General features: G+C 44.6%; 1 protein-coding gene across 3 annotated transcripts in view; it reads left to right on the forward strand.

Annotated features, from left to right (window-relative positions):
- The first annotated feature begins 1,533 nt into the window (after window positions 1-1,533).
- PHF3 (PHD finger protein 3) overlaps window positions 1,534-15,068 on the forward strand; it is a 38,302-nt gene continuing 24,767 nt past the window's right edge. Inside the window, exons 1-4 of one of the 3 annotated variants that reach the window (XM_069974579.1) lie at window positions 1,547-1,626; window positions 9,594-9,642; window positions 10,317-10,583; window positions 13,645-13,794. In XM_069974579.1, the coding sequence (XP_069830680.1) occupies window positions 10,340-10,583; window positions 13,645-13,794 (394 nt within the window). In that variant the 5' untranslated portion in view covers window positions 1,547-1,626; window positions 9,594-9,642; window positions 10,317-10,339. Of the gene's footprint in view, window positions 1,627-9,593; window positions 9,643-10,316; window positions 10,584-12,038; window positions 12,082-13,644; window positions 13,795-15,068 lie in introns of those variants that run through there. The other 2 variants (XM_069974578.1, XM_069974580.1) reach the window with 2 other exon arrangements.

Below are 15,068 nucleotides of genomic sequence, written 5' to 3' on the forward strand. Positions count from 1 at the left end.
GGTGACAGGATCACGCCCGTGTTATATAGCGGTGACAGGAGCCCGCCCGTGTTATATAGCGGTGACAGGAGCCCGCCCGTGTTATATAGCGGTGACAGGATCCCGCCCGTGTTATATAGCGGTGACAGGAGCCCGCTCGTGTTATATAGCGGTGACAGGAGCCCGCCCGTGTTATATAGCGGTGACAGGAGCCCGTCCGTGTTATAGAGCGGTGACAGGAGCCCGCCCGTGTTATACAGCGGTGACAGGAGCCCGCCCGTGTTGTACAGCGGTGACAGGAGCCCGCCCGTGTTATATAGCGGTGACAGGAGCCCGCCCGTGTTATAGAGCGGTGACAGGAGCCCGCCCGTGTTATATAGCGGTGACAGGAGCCCGCCCGTGTTATATAGCGGTGACAGGAGCCCGTCCGTGTTATAGAGCGGTGACAGGAGCCCGCCCGTGTTATATAGCGGTGACAGGATCACGCCCGTGTTATATAGCGGTGACAGGAGCCCGCCCGTGTTATATAGCGGTGACAGGATCACGCCCGTGTTATATAGCGGTGACAGGAGCCCGCCCGTGTTATATAGCGGTGACAGGAGCCCGCCCGTGTTATATAGCGGTGACAGGAGCCCGCTCGTGTTATATAGCGGTGACAGGATCACGCCCGTGTTATATAGCGGTGACAGGAGCCCGCCCGTGTTATATAGCGGTGACAGGAGCCCGCCCGTGTTATATAGCGGTGACAGGATCACGCCCGTGTTATATAGCGGTGACAGGAGCCCGCCCGTGTTATATAGCGGTGACAGGATCCCGCCCGTGTTATATAGCGGTGACAGGAGCCCGCCCGTGTTATATAGCGGTGACAGGAGCCCGCCCGTGTTATATAGCGGTGACAGGAGCCCGCCCGTGTTATATAGCGGTGACAGGAGCCCGCCCGTGTTATATAGCGGTGACAGGATCCCGCCCGTGTTATATAGCGGTGACAGGAGCCCGCCCGTGTTATATAGCGGTGACAGGAGCCCGCCCGTGTTATATAGCGGTGACAGGAGCCCGCCCGTGTTATAGAGCGGTGACAGGAGCCCGCCCGTGTTATAGAGCGGTGACAGGAGCCCGCCCGTGTTATATAGCGGTGACAGGAGCCCGCCCGTGTTATAGAGCGGTGACAGGAGCCCGCCCGTGTTATATAGCGGTGACAGGAGCCCGCCCGTGTTATATAGCGGTGACAGGAGCCCGCCCGTGTTATATAGCGGTGACAGGAGCCCGCCCGTGTTATAGAGCGGTGACAGGAGCCCGCCCGTGTTATAGAGCGGTGACAGGAGCCCGCCCGTGTTATATAGCGGTGACAGGAGCCCGCCCGTGTTATATAGCGGTGACAGGAGCCCGCCCGTGTTATATAGCGGTGACAGGAGCCCGCCCGTGTTATATAGCGGTGACCCGGCCTCACAGGTAACAGGCAAGCGCCACACTGTATTACGTAAGTATGGCAATCGCTGCCTGCTCTCCGGAGCGCGCGCGGCGAGGTCCCCGCGGTCACGTGACCGAGTGCAGGAGCTCTCGGGGACGCGCACTGCCTGCGATTAGTAGCGCGCTGGGTATGAGGCCGTAGACATGAGCAGCTCGTCACCCGTGACCGCCCCCACCTCGGTAAGTGGCCCGCCAGACACCGGGGACACCTGCGCGCCCCCTAATCATGCAGAGCCCGGTAGTGTGCGGCGTGAGGTGACTTGTGGCCGAAGTTGTGTGTGTGTGGACAGCGTCGTAGGCCTCCTCAGATGGTTGCCCTCGGGGCGCAACTGTGGGGCGTGTATGTATGTGTATGAGTGTGTTTATGAGGCGGTGTGGTCACGTTGTGCGCTCACGTATGTTGGTAGAGTGTGCTGTGTGTGTGCAGCAGGGCAGCAGGGGGCGGGTTGTCACGGCCTGTGTGTACACATAGAAGACACATGACGACATGGCTTGTTATCAGTGTCATGTATGCCATGTGCACATGCGTGTTCTCCTGCGGTTCTGGCCTGTGCTGGGTGTCGGGCCTGCTCTCCTGTGGATGGATAGGACGCCTGGACTGGCCATACTGGGTATACTGGGTGACCTTTTGTCAGCCCCATTGTATTGCTGAGCTTATGCTGTATACACAGGCCGGGGCACATGCCATCATACACTGGCTGGACCCTGTCACCAGACTGGATACACTGTCTCCTATATCCCACATGATAGTAACATAATGGAAGGAGGGATAACAAAAAGTGTCAATTTATACACACTTTGTGGGCTCTTCTTCAGAACTTTCATAGGCAATGACATTTTTTTTTTAAATCAACAGGTGCCAAAAAGAGCCTGAGGTTTGTAATTTACTTCTATATATAAAAAAATAAAAATCTACAGTCTTCCAGTACTTATCAGCTGCTGTATGCCCTGCAGGAAGTAGTATTTGCTACTGCTCTGGACAGTTCCTGTCATGGACAGAGGTGGCAGCGGAGAGCACTGTGTCAGACTGGAGAGAATACACCAGTTTTTGCAGGACATACAGCAGCAAAGTATTGGTAGACAAGATTTTTTTTTTTTAATAGAAGTAAATTACAAATCTATAAAACTTTATGGTACCTGTTAATTGTAATTTTTTTTTTTGGCCGAACAAACCCTTTATTTGCAGTAAGGCTAGGTTCACACTGCGTTTTTGCAATCAGTTTTTTTTCATCCCTTTTTTTTGCATTTGTGTGCATCTGTTTTGATCCGTTTTTCCATTGACTTCTATTGTAAAAAAAAAAAAAAACGGATCAAAACGGATCCTTTTTTTTTTTGACGGACACAAAAAATGTAGCCGACACTACTTTTGTGTCCATAAAAAAAAACGGATCTGTTTTGTTCTGTTTTTTTTTTTTTTTTGCAATGGAAAAACACAAGTGCATCCGTTTTTCATCCGTTTTTCATCTGTTTTTGCAAAAATGGATGAAAAAAACGGATTGCAAAAACGCAGTGTGAACCTAGCCTTATTGATCATCTCATTGCCATCCAGCCGTCCTGCATTGCATTAAAGCATTGAAATGCCACGTTCAGATTAGTTGGTGCCAGAAAGTGCCAGAGATTTGTAATTTACTTCGATTGAAAAATCTTCCAGTACTTATCAGCCACTGTATGCCCTGCAGGAAGTGGTGTGCAGTCTGACACAGTGCTCTCTGCTGCCACCTCTGCCCATGTCAGGAACTGTCCAGAGCTGCACCAAATCCCATAGAAATCTCTCCTCTCCAGACTGGAGAGAATACACCACTTCCTGCAGGGCCTATATCAGCTGAGAAGTACTGGAAGATGAGATTTTTTTTTTTTTTTTTTTTAAATAGAAGTAAATTACAAAGATTTTTTTTTTTTTGCTAGAGTTTCCCTTTAAATTATTAGTTTTGTTTATGCCATCTACTGTGTGGTAAAACATAAAACGGACATGTTATTCTTCAGGTCAGCATTATTACGATGATACCAGTTTATAGAGTTTTTATTTTCTAATCTACGCTGTTGACTGTACAATATCAATAGCATTATAATTTATTAGTGTGAACTGCTCTGCACATGGCAATAGGAAATATGTTAATTCTGTTTACATTTCTTTATTTGGGAAATGGGAAAAAGGCCAGATTAAAGCCAATGTACCATTAGGGGTACTCTGGACTGGGGGGCTTTTTTGCTTATGGTCGGGGAGGAGGTGCATGAGGGCAATGACGTCCCCTTACCTCCCTGGTCCCAGCGCAGTGTCCCGGATCGCGCCGCTCCGGTCCACGCTGCTTAGCCGCTTCCTGGTCTCTGCAGGGGCTTGAGGCGTAACATTTCAAGTCCGCTCGGCCAGTCAGTGGCAGGGGCGGGATCCCGCCCCTGCCACTGACTGGCTGAGCGGACTTGAAACGTCACATCTCAAGCCCGCGTCAGAGAACCTCCTCTTTTCGCGCTGAAGAATTGACATGTCCATTCTTCAGTGCGGAGAGAGGAGGTAAGCGAGCCTTCTATAGACTCCCAGTATGACACGGAGGCTGGCGGGATTCCGACAGTTTTACTCTGTGTAAACAGAGCCTTACAGTTTTGCAGAGCTATTCGCCCAGATGTGCACAGCGAACAGAGCCAGAAGCCCACCTCCATTGGGTGGTGGCTGTGCCGGGTTACTGCAGGTTGTACCTGGTGTTACTAACGCTCTTAAAAAAAAAAAAAAAAAAAAAAAGTTAAAATTTTACACAAAAAAGGCACATATGACCTTAACATAAAAAAGTCTCCAGCGTTTGCAGTATATCAACAGGGTGTACCATAAATGGCTAGTATATGCATGTCTGGAACCCCGCACCTGTGTCGAGAACAGTGTTGCACCATGATCAGTTCTGTTACTTTATCTTGGGAATTATGGAGCCAGCATAGCTCATGGTGCAATGCTGCTTATGCAACCTCCATTAACCCTTACAGATTATCAAAAGGTCAGTAAAACAGCCCTTAAACGGCCATAAAACTGCTAGTTTTGTAAAATGCTATATACAAATCACTAGAAATAGACAGCTTTACACATGCATAGTACAGATGCAAAACATGACATTGATGCGGATCTAAAGATCGGAACGAAAAGTGTCCTAGCATTCTAGAATGCTGTCAGTTCGGCTGCATTCACACGTCTGCAATTTTGTGGACCTTATGGCGGCAGCGGGGAAACTCTTTGCTGCGGCACTAGAGTGACAGAGCTGTGGCGATTCAAATAGTTGCCTTCCCCATCCGTAATGTGTGGATGTGTGAATGCTGCCTTCAGGTCATTGGACCTACACTCAAGACCAGAGCTTGTGTGATTAGGGTGCGTTTACACAGACAGATTTATCTGGCAGATTTTTGAAGCCAAAGCCAGGAACAGACTATAAACAGAGAACAGGTCATAAAGGAAAGACTGAGATCTATCTCCTTTTTAAATCCATTCTTGGCTTTGGCTTCAGAAACCTGTCAACGCTGTAAACGCAGCATTAGGGTCCTATTACACTGAGTGATTTTTAACGATTAACTACTACCGATTAACGATCGCAAACGAGATTGTTTATCGTTAACCTGAAATCGTTGACTATATTACACAGAATGTTGGTCGTTAGTTACGATCGTTACTATGATTGTTATTGCGATCGTTACTATGATTGTTTATTCCTTCTGATTCCAGAAAAACAATGAACAATGTGCAATTTCGCTGCGTTTACACACGATAACGATCGAATTGGAATGATAATCGTACGTGTAAACACAGCGAACAATCAAGCGATGAGTCTATTTCAGCCAGCACAGCCTCCTCCTGTCCGCCCCCATCTGTCCCGTACCGCCGCCCCCTCCCCTCCATTGTAGCTCACATAGGCAACATCTCCCCATGCTGCTCAGCCGCCCCCTCCCATGCCATATGTGAGCCGAATGGTCTCCGGCCCCTAATTTGCATAGGGGCAATTAGCGATTTTTGGAAGATTGCGGCGGCGGGGAGAAGCGGTTCTAATGGCGATCACCTTCTCAGGTAAAGCGCTCTTCCGGCATATCAGCAGGTTCTCTCGGCAGAATCTGCTGATATGCTGCTTTAAGCAATCGCAAAACGATTTTTCCATACGATCTATCGTTCCGTCTAAACGCTGTTCGTTATGGAAAGCACATCGTTCTTGCGAAATCGTTAATCGGGCGATCGGGCCAATTTATCGCTACGTGTAAACTCAGCATTACACTGAGCGATTAGTGAAAAAATGCGGAACTTGAGCGAACGAATGTAGAATTACAGCGAACGATTGACGCTAATTTTAGGTTCAGATCTAAATCAACGACATACGAACGTTTTTTCGATAGTTGCCTGCAATTACACAGAATCGTCCCGTGTAATAAGGCCCTTAGACTTGTGTGAAAGCAATCATATGGTGCGTTTACACAGAGATTTATCTGACAGATTTTTTTAAGAGATTTTAACAGATTTTTCCTGTTTTTGGCTTAAAAAATCTGTCAGATAAATCTGTCTGTGTAAACGCACCATTACATAGTGTCATTCTGCACAGCAGAACAACATTGTAATTGTAAATTACATATATGAGAACTTGTTCTAAATTCTCATATATCTATGTTGGTGTTTGACAACTGTCTGGTTAACTTTAGTATGTAGATAAAACCTATTGACTGTGAGGACTGTAAGGCTCATGCAAATTATTGCATACTTTAAGGGTAAGTGGAAATTGCTTAAGGGAAGCTTCACACGTACAGGATCTGCAGCAAATTTGACTAAATAACTGAACACAGCGTCATCTGCGCACACAGGGCGGATCCACAGCCGATTTCTTGCTGCAAATTCACAGCAAAATCTGCTGCGGATCTATTGCCTGTAGTTTCTACAAGAAGACATACTCGCATCAGGATTGACATCCCGCTACGAGTATGTATGGAGACCGCTCCGTTAACCCCCTATCAGCTGGAGCATACTGTACCTGCTCCACTCTTCGGCTTGCTTCGGGGCTTCCCTGCTGGACGTCCTGGTCAGCCAATCAGTGCACTGCCCCGCTGCAGAGCGCTGATTGGCTGAGCGGGACATCCAGACACCAGGAGCCACGAAGCAAGCAGGAGCGTGGAGCAGGTACAGTATGCTCCGGCCGGCGGAGGGTTAACGGGGCTGTGTTCAAGCCCGCTGCGAGTTTGTCTTCAAATAGAAACTAAGAGCAATGGATCCGCAGTGAAAAAATCCACTGTGGATCCGCCCTGTGTGTTTGTACCCTAAAAGTATAAAATAGGACTGCAGAAAAGCTATACAGTGCCTCATGATAGATTCACAACCAGTAAGTGCTTAGCCCCATGGGCCTTAATACGTTTCCTTGGAGCTCCACATCAGAGCATTTCTTGCAACACCTGGTATACACCTCTAAGCAAATCATTCCCATTCCTATTACTCTAGTAAGTCCACAAACCTGACAAATTTTCCAATTATTTCCAGTGTAATAATCCTTTAAAAATTCACCTTACCCAAGGCAGAGCATTCCAGATTTTCATACATCCTGGTACAGTTGCAGACTGTCTTCCCTGCTGTTTTTGCAGAGCATCACAAATGCCTTAAAGCGTGAATGTCGTGATTTTTTTTTTTTTGTAGCAAAGCAATAGTGCTAACCACTGAACCACCATACCGCCCATATGCATTTCTACTAGCAATTGATTTCAAGTTCTGATCCTTGCCCTCATAACAATGTAACTGACCTGTAAGTCCCAGTAATAATGCTCAGTAACCAGTTATAGGGCCCCCTGATGCCATTAGTAATACCCCCTTCTACAATAATAATGCCTTCTGTATCCATTAGTAATTCCCCTTTCCCCAGTAAAAATGCAATTCCATTTCGTAGCCTGATATGCCGTCTCTAGACAGAAGTGCCCCATGTAGACAAGTATGCCTCCTGTACTTAGATATGAACTCTGCAGCCAGGTATGCCCCTTGTAGTCAGCTACAATACCCCTGTAGCCAGGTGTGCCCCCCCAAAATTTATGACCAATTTATGACAACTGCAATCAGATTTACCCTTTGTAGCTAGGTATGCCTCCTGCCATCAGATATGCTCACTGCAGCGAGGTATTCCCCTTATAGTCAGGTATGCCCCTGCAGTCAGATTGCCCCACCCTTTAGCCAGATAAGCCAACCCACTCTCCCCACCACACACCTGTGGTTTTAATACACAGCGCTTCTTCCAGCAGCTGAGTGTTTTTTTTTTTTGTTTGTTTTTAAGCGACCGATAACCCCTGACCTGCACACAGAGTGTCTGTCAGCAGAGTACAGATGCTAAAAGAGGTGCTGAGTCTGCTGCTGAAACAAAGTTATACCAGGCCAGCACCCTCACTCCAACTGCACCCTAGGAAGCAGGGGGTAAGTGAGAAGCCTTAGGAGCGGGGTTAATCTGCGCTCTGGGGCATTGCTAAATGCTTGCATTTAGGATTCTCGGGGAGCTAAAAGCAAATATGTGTGTATTTTTTTTTTCTAACATGTCCCAAGTACCTCCTCAACCTGCGCCTGACATGCTGTGTCAGTACTATAGCGTAAAGATGTAAGCATGTAACTATACCTTGCACAGGATTTTTTTGATACATTGTCGAGAAGATTGTTTGCAGAAAAAGACCGCCTGGTCAATCCAAATACCAATAGAAAACACTGAACCTCTAATTTATCACAACATGAATAAATTGTTTAAAATATTATTGTTTAAATTAGGGATGGTCCGAACCGAGTTCGGGTTCGTACGAACCCGAACCCTCAGTAATGATTCCCGCTGTCTGCCCGCTCCGTGGAGCGGGCGGATCTAGCAGGAGGACCGCCTGGAAAACTGGGATACAGCCATAGCCATAGGCTGTATCCCAGTTTTCCAGGCGTTCCTCCTGCTGTATCTGCCCACTCCACGGAGCGGGCAGACAGCGGGAATCTGCTGCCGATCGTTCGGGTTCATGTGTCCCCTTGTTTTTTTATTATTAAATTTTTTTCCCTTTGAACCTTATTACACACAAATTAGCACTGCCTTACAGGCATTTTCTTGCTCTCCTGGTACTGTTAGGTTTACATTCTCACTGCAAAATAACCTTATGTAAAGTGCCATCCGCCTTAACCCGCCACGGCCTGGTGAATACTTTACCAATCTGTGCTCCGACCTGCTTCTGTGGCTCCTGGCTCCCTAACGTCCCGCTCCGCTAATCAGTACGCTGTCCCGCCGCAGCCACTGATTGGCTGAGCAGGATGTCAGGGAGTCGGGAGCCACAGAAGCAGGCTGGAGCATGAAAGGGTAATGTATTCACTTAGCCGTAGCAGGTTAAGAGGGATGGCGCTTTACATACTTGCAGCAGAATGAAAATTCCGTGTGAACCCACCCTGATGCCCATAGCAAGCAGTCATAGCTCAGCTTTCATTTTACTAGAGCTCATGAATATTTGAAAGCTGAGCTGTAATTTGTTGCTTTGGGCAACAGAAAACATTTCAACCCTCAAGACAGCTGTATAAATGTTCTCTTTAAAGTGACACTGTCCCCCCTTTTTGCAGTATGACTTCTCTACACAGGTGTAAAGGGTAAATTTAGCTGTTTTCGTACCTTATTTTATATCATACGTCATGGTGCTTGTTCCAGTAAAAAGTGATCTTTTATCATCTGCGAATTGTGCTACCTGGGCCGGGCTTTGTGGCCACAGCGCCACTTAGCCCCGCCCACATAGCCACCATAGGCCCCCCTCCTTGATGTCATTGGTGCATAGGCTGAGGGGGCGGAGCGGGGCCTATGCACCAATGACATCACAGATGGGCGGGGCTACAGTGGTGATGTGGGTGGTGCTAAGTGGCGCTACACCCGCGAAGCCCTGCCCAGGTAGCACAATTCGCAGATGATAAAAGATCACTTTTTACTGGAACAAGCACCATTACGTATGAAAACTGCCAAACTTACCGTTTACACCTGTGTAGAGAAGTCATACTGCAAAAGATTTTTTTTATAGCTTGAATTCATAACCCACTGTATTTTGTGACAAAATATTCTTTACATTAGTAGTAAATTTTGGTTAATACATTCACCCCCCCCCCCCTGCTTTTTTGTGAAAAACTAAAATTTCTTAATAAAATGGAAAAATTTGCATTTTCTTAGGTTTAAAATTCTCTGCTTGTAACAAAGGTAGCCGCGCAACATAAATGAGGTAATAATTCACATTTACAGTATGTCTACTAGGTTTTCTCAATCCATGCCTGGTCCGGGGGTCTATTTTTTTATTCATCTACATCTGGGAAGACTTTAGATTTTTTAATAGAAGTAAATTACAAATCTATAACATAATGACATTAGATTTGAAAGAAAAATATTTTCGCTGGACAACCCCTTTAAATAACATGTCCCTTGATGAAATACATTTTTTCTGCATGCATTATAAAAAAAAATTGTTTGCATTACAAAAAAACTTTTTTTAATGCAAAAACAGCACACATACTGTAATAATTTTTTAAATGGTTTAATATAATGGCCTAAAACAGTGACCGTGAAAGGCCCAGATGATTTATCACAGCTGTTTAGCATATAGTATTTATTACAACTCTTAGTATAAACAATTGAGCCCGATCAATGTGGTGCCCATCTGTCACATTTTCCGGCTGCTGTGAAAGCTAAAAGCTGCTATGAAACCATGCTCCTTCCCAACCATGTCTGCTAAGCCCCGTCCCTTTGTCAGATGGGAGGTGCAAAAATGTCTAAGTATCTAAAACGCATAGTAAACATAGTTTTTTGGGGCTTCCAATTGTAAATTTGGCCAAATGTTCTTGAAAAGTATTAGACAAGTTAGTGCTATTGAATGACATTAGATATTTTTTTTCCCCACAGGACTGAAATATACAGAATTCTTCATGGATATAGTTGACACATTCAACCATTTAATCCCTAGTGAACATTTGGATGATGGTCTATTTCTAGGCGATAACCTAGAAAGTGAAGGCTGTGACGAGTTTGCCACAAGCCACCATGTCGTTGAAGACTCCTTGAAGAACATGCTCAGTGACAAGGATCCCATGCTTGGATCTGCAAGCACCCAATTCTGCTTACCAGTTTTGGATAACGCTGAACCCAATTTCCAATTACCAACCACAACAGGTGTGTAAATATGAGAATATATACATATATATTGTTAAGCATATACTAAAGAAGTGTGTTTTTTTGTTTTTCTTTTGGGCTAAAGAGTCAAAGAGGAGAGGTTGAGCTGCCCGCATTGCAGCGTTGCCATTGATCGGTCAGGGTTTCAGTGCTAAAACCAATCAATAAGAATAAGCTGGGAGAAGAGCACAGCTGTTTGCTTAACTTGCAAGCTTGCCCCTTGGTCCAACTCATGCAGGAGCTCTATTCAATGCTATAGTGGTGTATATATTTGTGTTGGGCTGAAAAAGGCCAGTCTAAGCTGTTAATTGCCCGCCTACTTGCTCTCCCTCTCCTCCCTCTTCTGGGGCTAAGTAGGCGGGCATTGCTATGGCGCATTAACAGCTTAGACTGGCCTTTTTTCAGCCCAACACAAATCTATACACCGCTGTAGCATTGAATAGAGCTCCTGCATGAGTTGGATCAAGGGGCATGCTTGCAAGTTAAGCAAAGACCGTGCTCTTCTCCCAGCTTATTCTTTTTGATTGCTGGTGGTTTTAGCGTGTCAACCTTTTCTTTTTTTTTTTTTTAATTGACTGATGCATTCAAATGGTCATACACATTTAATATTGTCCAAACCCACCTAATAAGGCCAGGGGGAGGTTTCCATTCCTCCCTCTGAGGGAAATCAGGTGAAGGAGGATGGAGCTGTTGGATTTCAGTTTCCAGATCCTTTTGTTCTTGGGGGAGGTTAAGTGATTCCACAGTTTTTGAACAGTGGCTTATTGCCCTCTTCGTATTATAAAAACATGCATGCCATTGTATATGGTGGCATTGTAAGGAATAGCAGTCTGTTGGTCCTTTATTAGGGTCCAAACGCCTCAACCTGGGGGACATTTATCAAACTGCCCATAACAACCAGTCAGACCTTCGCTTTTTTACCGGAGAAAACTGAGCTGTGCTTGGCTGTTATGGACAACAAAGACAGCTTAATAAATTTACCTCTATTTCCTCAATTTTGGCACATAAATACATTGGGTATCCAGGAACGTATTTGTAAAAGTCTTGACCTTCCTGGTTGGAGGCATTGTGATGTTCTTGCCAGTGTTCTTCTGGGAAACCCTGCCATTTGTTTGGATGTTATTTTGACAAATAGCCAACATTGTCACTGACCAAGTACATCACTTTAGGTCGATATTCCCTTATAGAAATAACTTGTTTCAACAGGATAATGTACCTAGCAAAAAAGAAGGGGTTTGAATGATTTGACGAACTGATTGGTGGGGTGTCAACACTTGGCACCCACGTCAGTCATTTGTTAGGTTTCGCACTACACAGTTTGTCTCTATTTATTGTGTTGAAGTAGGGACCTGTAATTGCAGCTTAGCTCCTATTCATTTGAATGGAGCTAAGCTGCAGTTACACATCGCCACGGCACCAAACAGCTTTTTCCTATTTTCCTCCTGTAAAACCTAGGTGCGTGTTATCGTCAGATGTGTCTTATAAAGTAAAAAATACGGTAAGTAGAAGCAGTGTTTTTTTTTTTTTATACAGTTCAAAAGGCATATGAATCTTTTGTTGTGTGAAATATCAGTGATTGACTTCAATCTGTGGGTGAACATGGCAGCAAATGTTCAACTGTAAGGCAGATAACTTCATTTTGGTTTGGTGGTCTGCCCCTGACTTTTTATTTTTTTTCCTCATTTTTATATTGGACAACCAAGTTTAACCTAAACTAAATAATTGACTTTCTTTTGGTAGGTCATCAGGTTTTTATTGAAATAGTTTAGCTTTCATTAATTATTTCTATTATACACTTTAGTTTGAGTAATAATTGTGTCTAATCACAAATACATGTGCCTGCACAAGAACTAACAGTACAAAATAAACTATACTGTAGAAAAGATATACAGTGGTGCCTTGGATTACGAGCATAATTTGTAACGGAACCGTGCTTGTAATACAAATCCACTCTTAAACCTAAGCAAATTTTCCCTTAGGAAATTACTGAAATGCACAGAATTGGTTCCACACCCCCAAAAATGATGATTTTTCATTCTAAATAACATATTAAACAGTTGAAACAAACAATGAGAAACAGCTGGATATGTGATATTATTAGTTACTGTACAGTATAGAAATCAGCATGTGGTGTATAATGTATAGTAAGTATGCAAAAGAACACTGCAGAGACACAATCACGTGTCTCGACGTCAGTGAACTAGCCAGACCTTCCTCCGGGAAGGAACAACCAAGCCAAGGAATGTCTCCAATTAAGGAAACCACCTAAGCAAGCTATCCATCCACAGACAGCTGTTTCTGGGTTTTTGCCCCTCATCAATGTGGAGTAGGTTTCTGGCTAGTGGGAGAAATGACTAGTAAGTGCATGCAAAAGGACGCTGGTTGACCTCAATGTATAGTAAGGGCATAAGAATGAAAAAAACAGTAGCAGTTTTTGGATACAGGATGGAGCTGCAGATCCCCATAATGCAGTAGCACAGTACAACAGGCTAGAATAGAGAAGCAGGGCTGCTGTCAGAGGTCTGTGTGGACAGCATGACAGGGGTTCAGCATGGACCAATCAGTAAGTGAGAATCACAGGGCTGTGCAGGAGGACAGTGACAGAAATCTTTCTATACAGCAGTGTGTATAGCTGAGTGTAAGTGCAGGCATATTATAGCAGGAATGGAGAGGATGGGAAACACAAGGGCTGACAGAGACTGCGGGGAGCATGAAGTAGGGAGGAAGTGGATCTGCAATGATTTGGAAGGTGAGGGAGACTTCCTGGGTCAGAGTACAGTGCTGTAGACCCCGCTGTGCAGACCATACCCCTTCCCAGCTCCCCCTCCCACCCAGTACAGGGAGCTCTTAAACCAAAGCAATGCTCTTAAACAAAGTTACAATCTTGAAAAAAATGTGAGCTCTTTCAAAACTCTCTTAAACCAAGGTACCACTGTACAACCAACTAACTACAGTATACAGGAGTATATGAGTTGTTCATTTTTTAGCCCTTCTGCTTGAAAAGTTCCACTTGCAAGATTTTTAACTGTTTTTTTTTGTTTTGTTTTGTTTTACCTTGGAGGTGTTGGTCTTGATGACATAATGGATGTTGGTGTCGATAAAGTCGCTGTGAATGATGTAGAAGATCTGATTCTTTCAGAAACAAATGTAAATAAATTGGATGAAACATCTAGGAAATCAGTAAGGCAATCACCACGCTTAAAAGCACAGGGTAAGTTTCCTGGATTGTCTCTTGTTATCGGCCCAAAATACCTGAAGCCTTAAAGAGTTCCTGTCACCAGAGAAACGTCAAAATTTAATTAGTAGGGATCTGAATGTTTAGACCGCAACTGAAAAGGAGAACAAGGGAAGAGAAGTCCGTGCTTGGCACGTTCACTCGCAGCGCACTGCACCTGGACATGCTTTAAATGCACAGTATTTTTGGTTGTAAAATGCTCTTCATTTGTGTGAGGATTATTGATTGTAGTCTCAAAGTTATCATAAAGTTATTTTACCAGTTTTGCAGGAAGAAACTCAAATTCCAAAGTATGAGAGGTCTTGCAAAGGACTTCTTACAATTTACGCTGTGTTCATAAAACTCAACTCCCCCCCCCCCCATATGTATATATATGGGGGCATGCATATTATATGTTCTCTGAACTTTGCTTTCAGAGAACATATAATATGCATGCCCCCAAATACATATGAAAAAAAAAATTGGAACTAGGATGTTTTATTGCCAGCTAGATATATTATTCCTAGGCCTTATTGTTTTCCTAGTGGACTGTTTCAGTCCTTTTCTTTAAAAAAAAAATCTTTATTTTGAAGTCACACAATAGAAGGAACGATCAAAATCCTCTCGCTCCTTCTGACAGACATATGCACCATATCAATAAACAGCAGAAAAAACAAAGTTCAAGAAACATTAGTGTCAGATACAAAAGAAAAAATATTTGTAAAGCAGGTCAGGAACATATTAAACTCAAGACAACCTTGGTTTAGAAAGCCAAGGGGTATGACCGAGCCCTCCCCGTAACTTCGGTTCATTTTAACATTTCCATAAGTTCCCTGCGAGGGGACCCAACCTCCGCCTTCAAAAAGAGGAAAAAGAGAGAGGTGAGTAAAGAAGGAGAAGGAAAGAAAGAAAGAAAGAAAAAAAAAGAGTAACAGTAGAAGAGAAGAGAGAAAGAGAGAGAAGGGAGAAAGAAGAAGAAGAAAAAAAAAAAAGGAGGGGGGTAGAGGTGGAAGGATGAGAGGTCAAAAGGAGAGAAAGTTTGGAGGCGGGAGAAGGGGGCGAGATATACAGGATAACTTAAAGAGGAAGGGAAGGTTGCGATGGTCAGTTTGTGTGGTACCTGTCTTACCCCACCACACATGTGGTGTGGGGTAAGACATCAACCATTTATTGATGTGCATGCTAAATGGATCCCACTAACCTGACCAGAACAAGACCTTATTCAGACAGGGAGGTACGCATCTGCCTAAGTTTCACTTTTTACACATGAG

Source organism: Dendropsophus ebraccatus, chromosome 6 (assembly GCF_027789765.1).
Source record: "Dendropsophus ebraccatus isolate aDenEbr1 chromosome 6, aDenEbr1.pat, whole genome shotgun sequence".
NCBI lineage: Eukaryota > Metazoa > Chordata > Amphibia > Anura > Hylidae > Dendropsophus > Dendropsophus ebraccatus.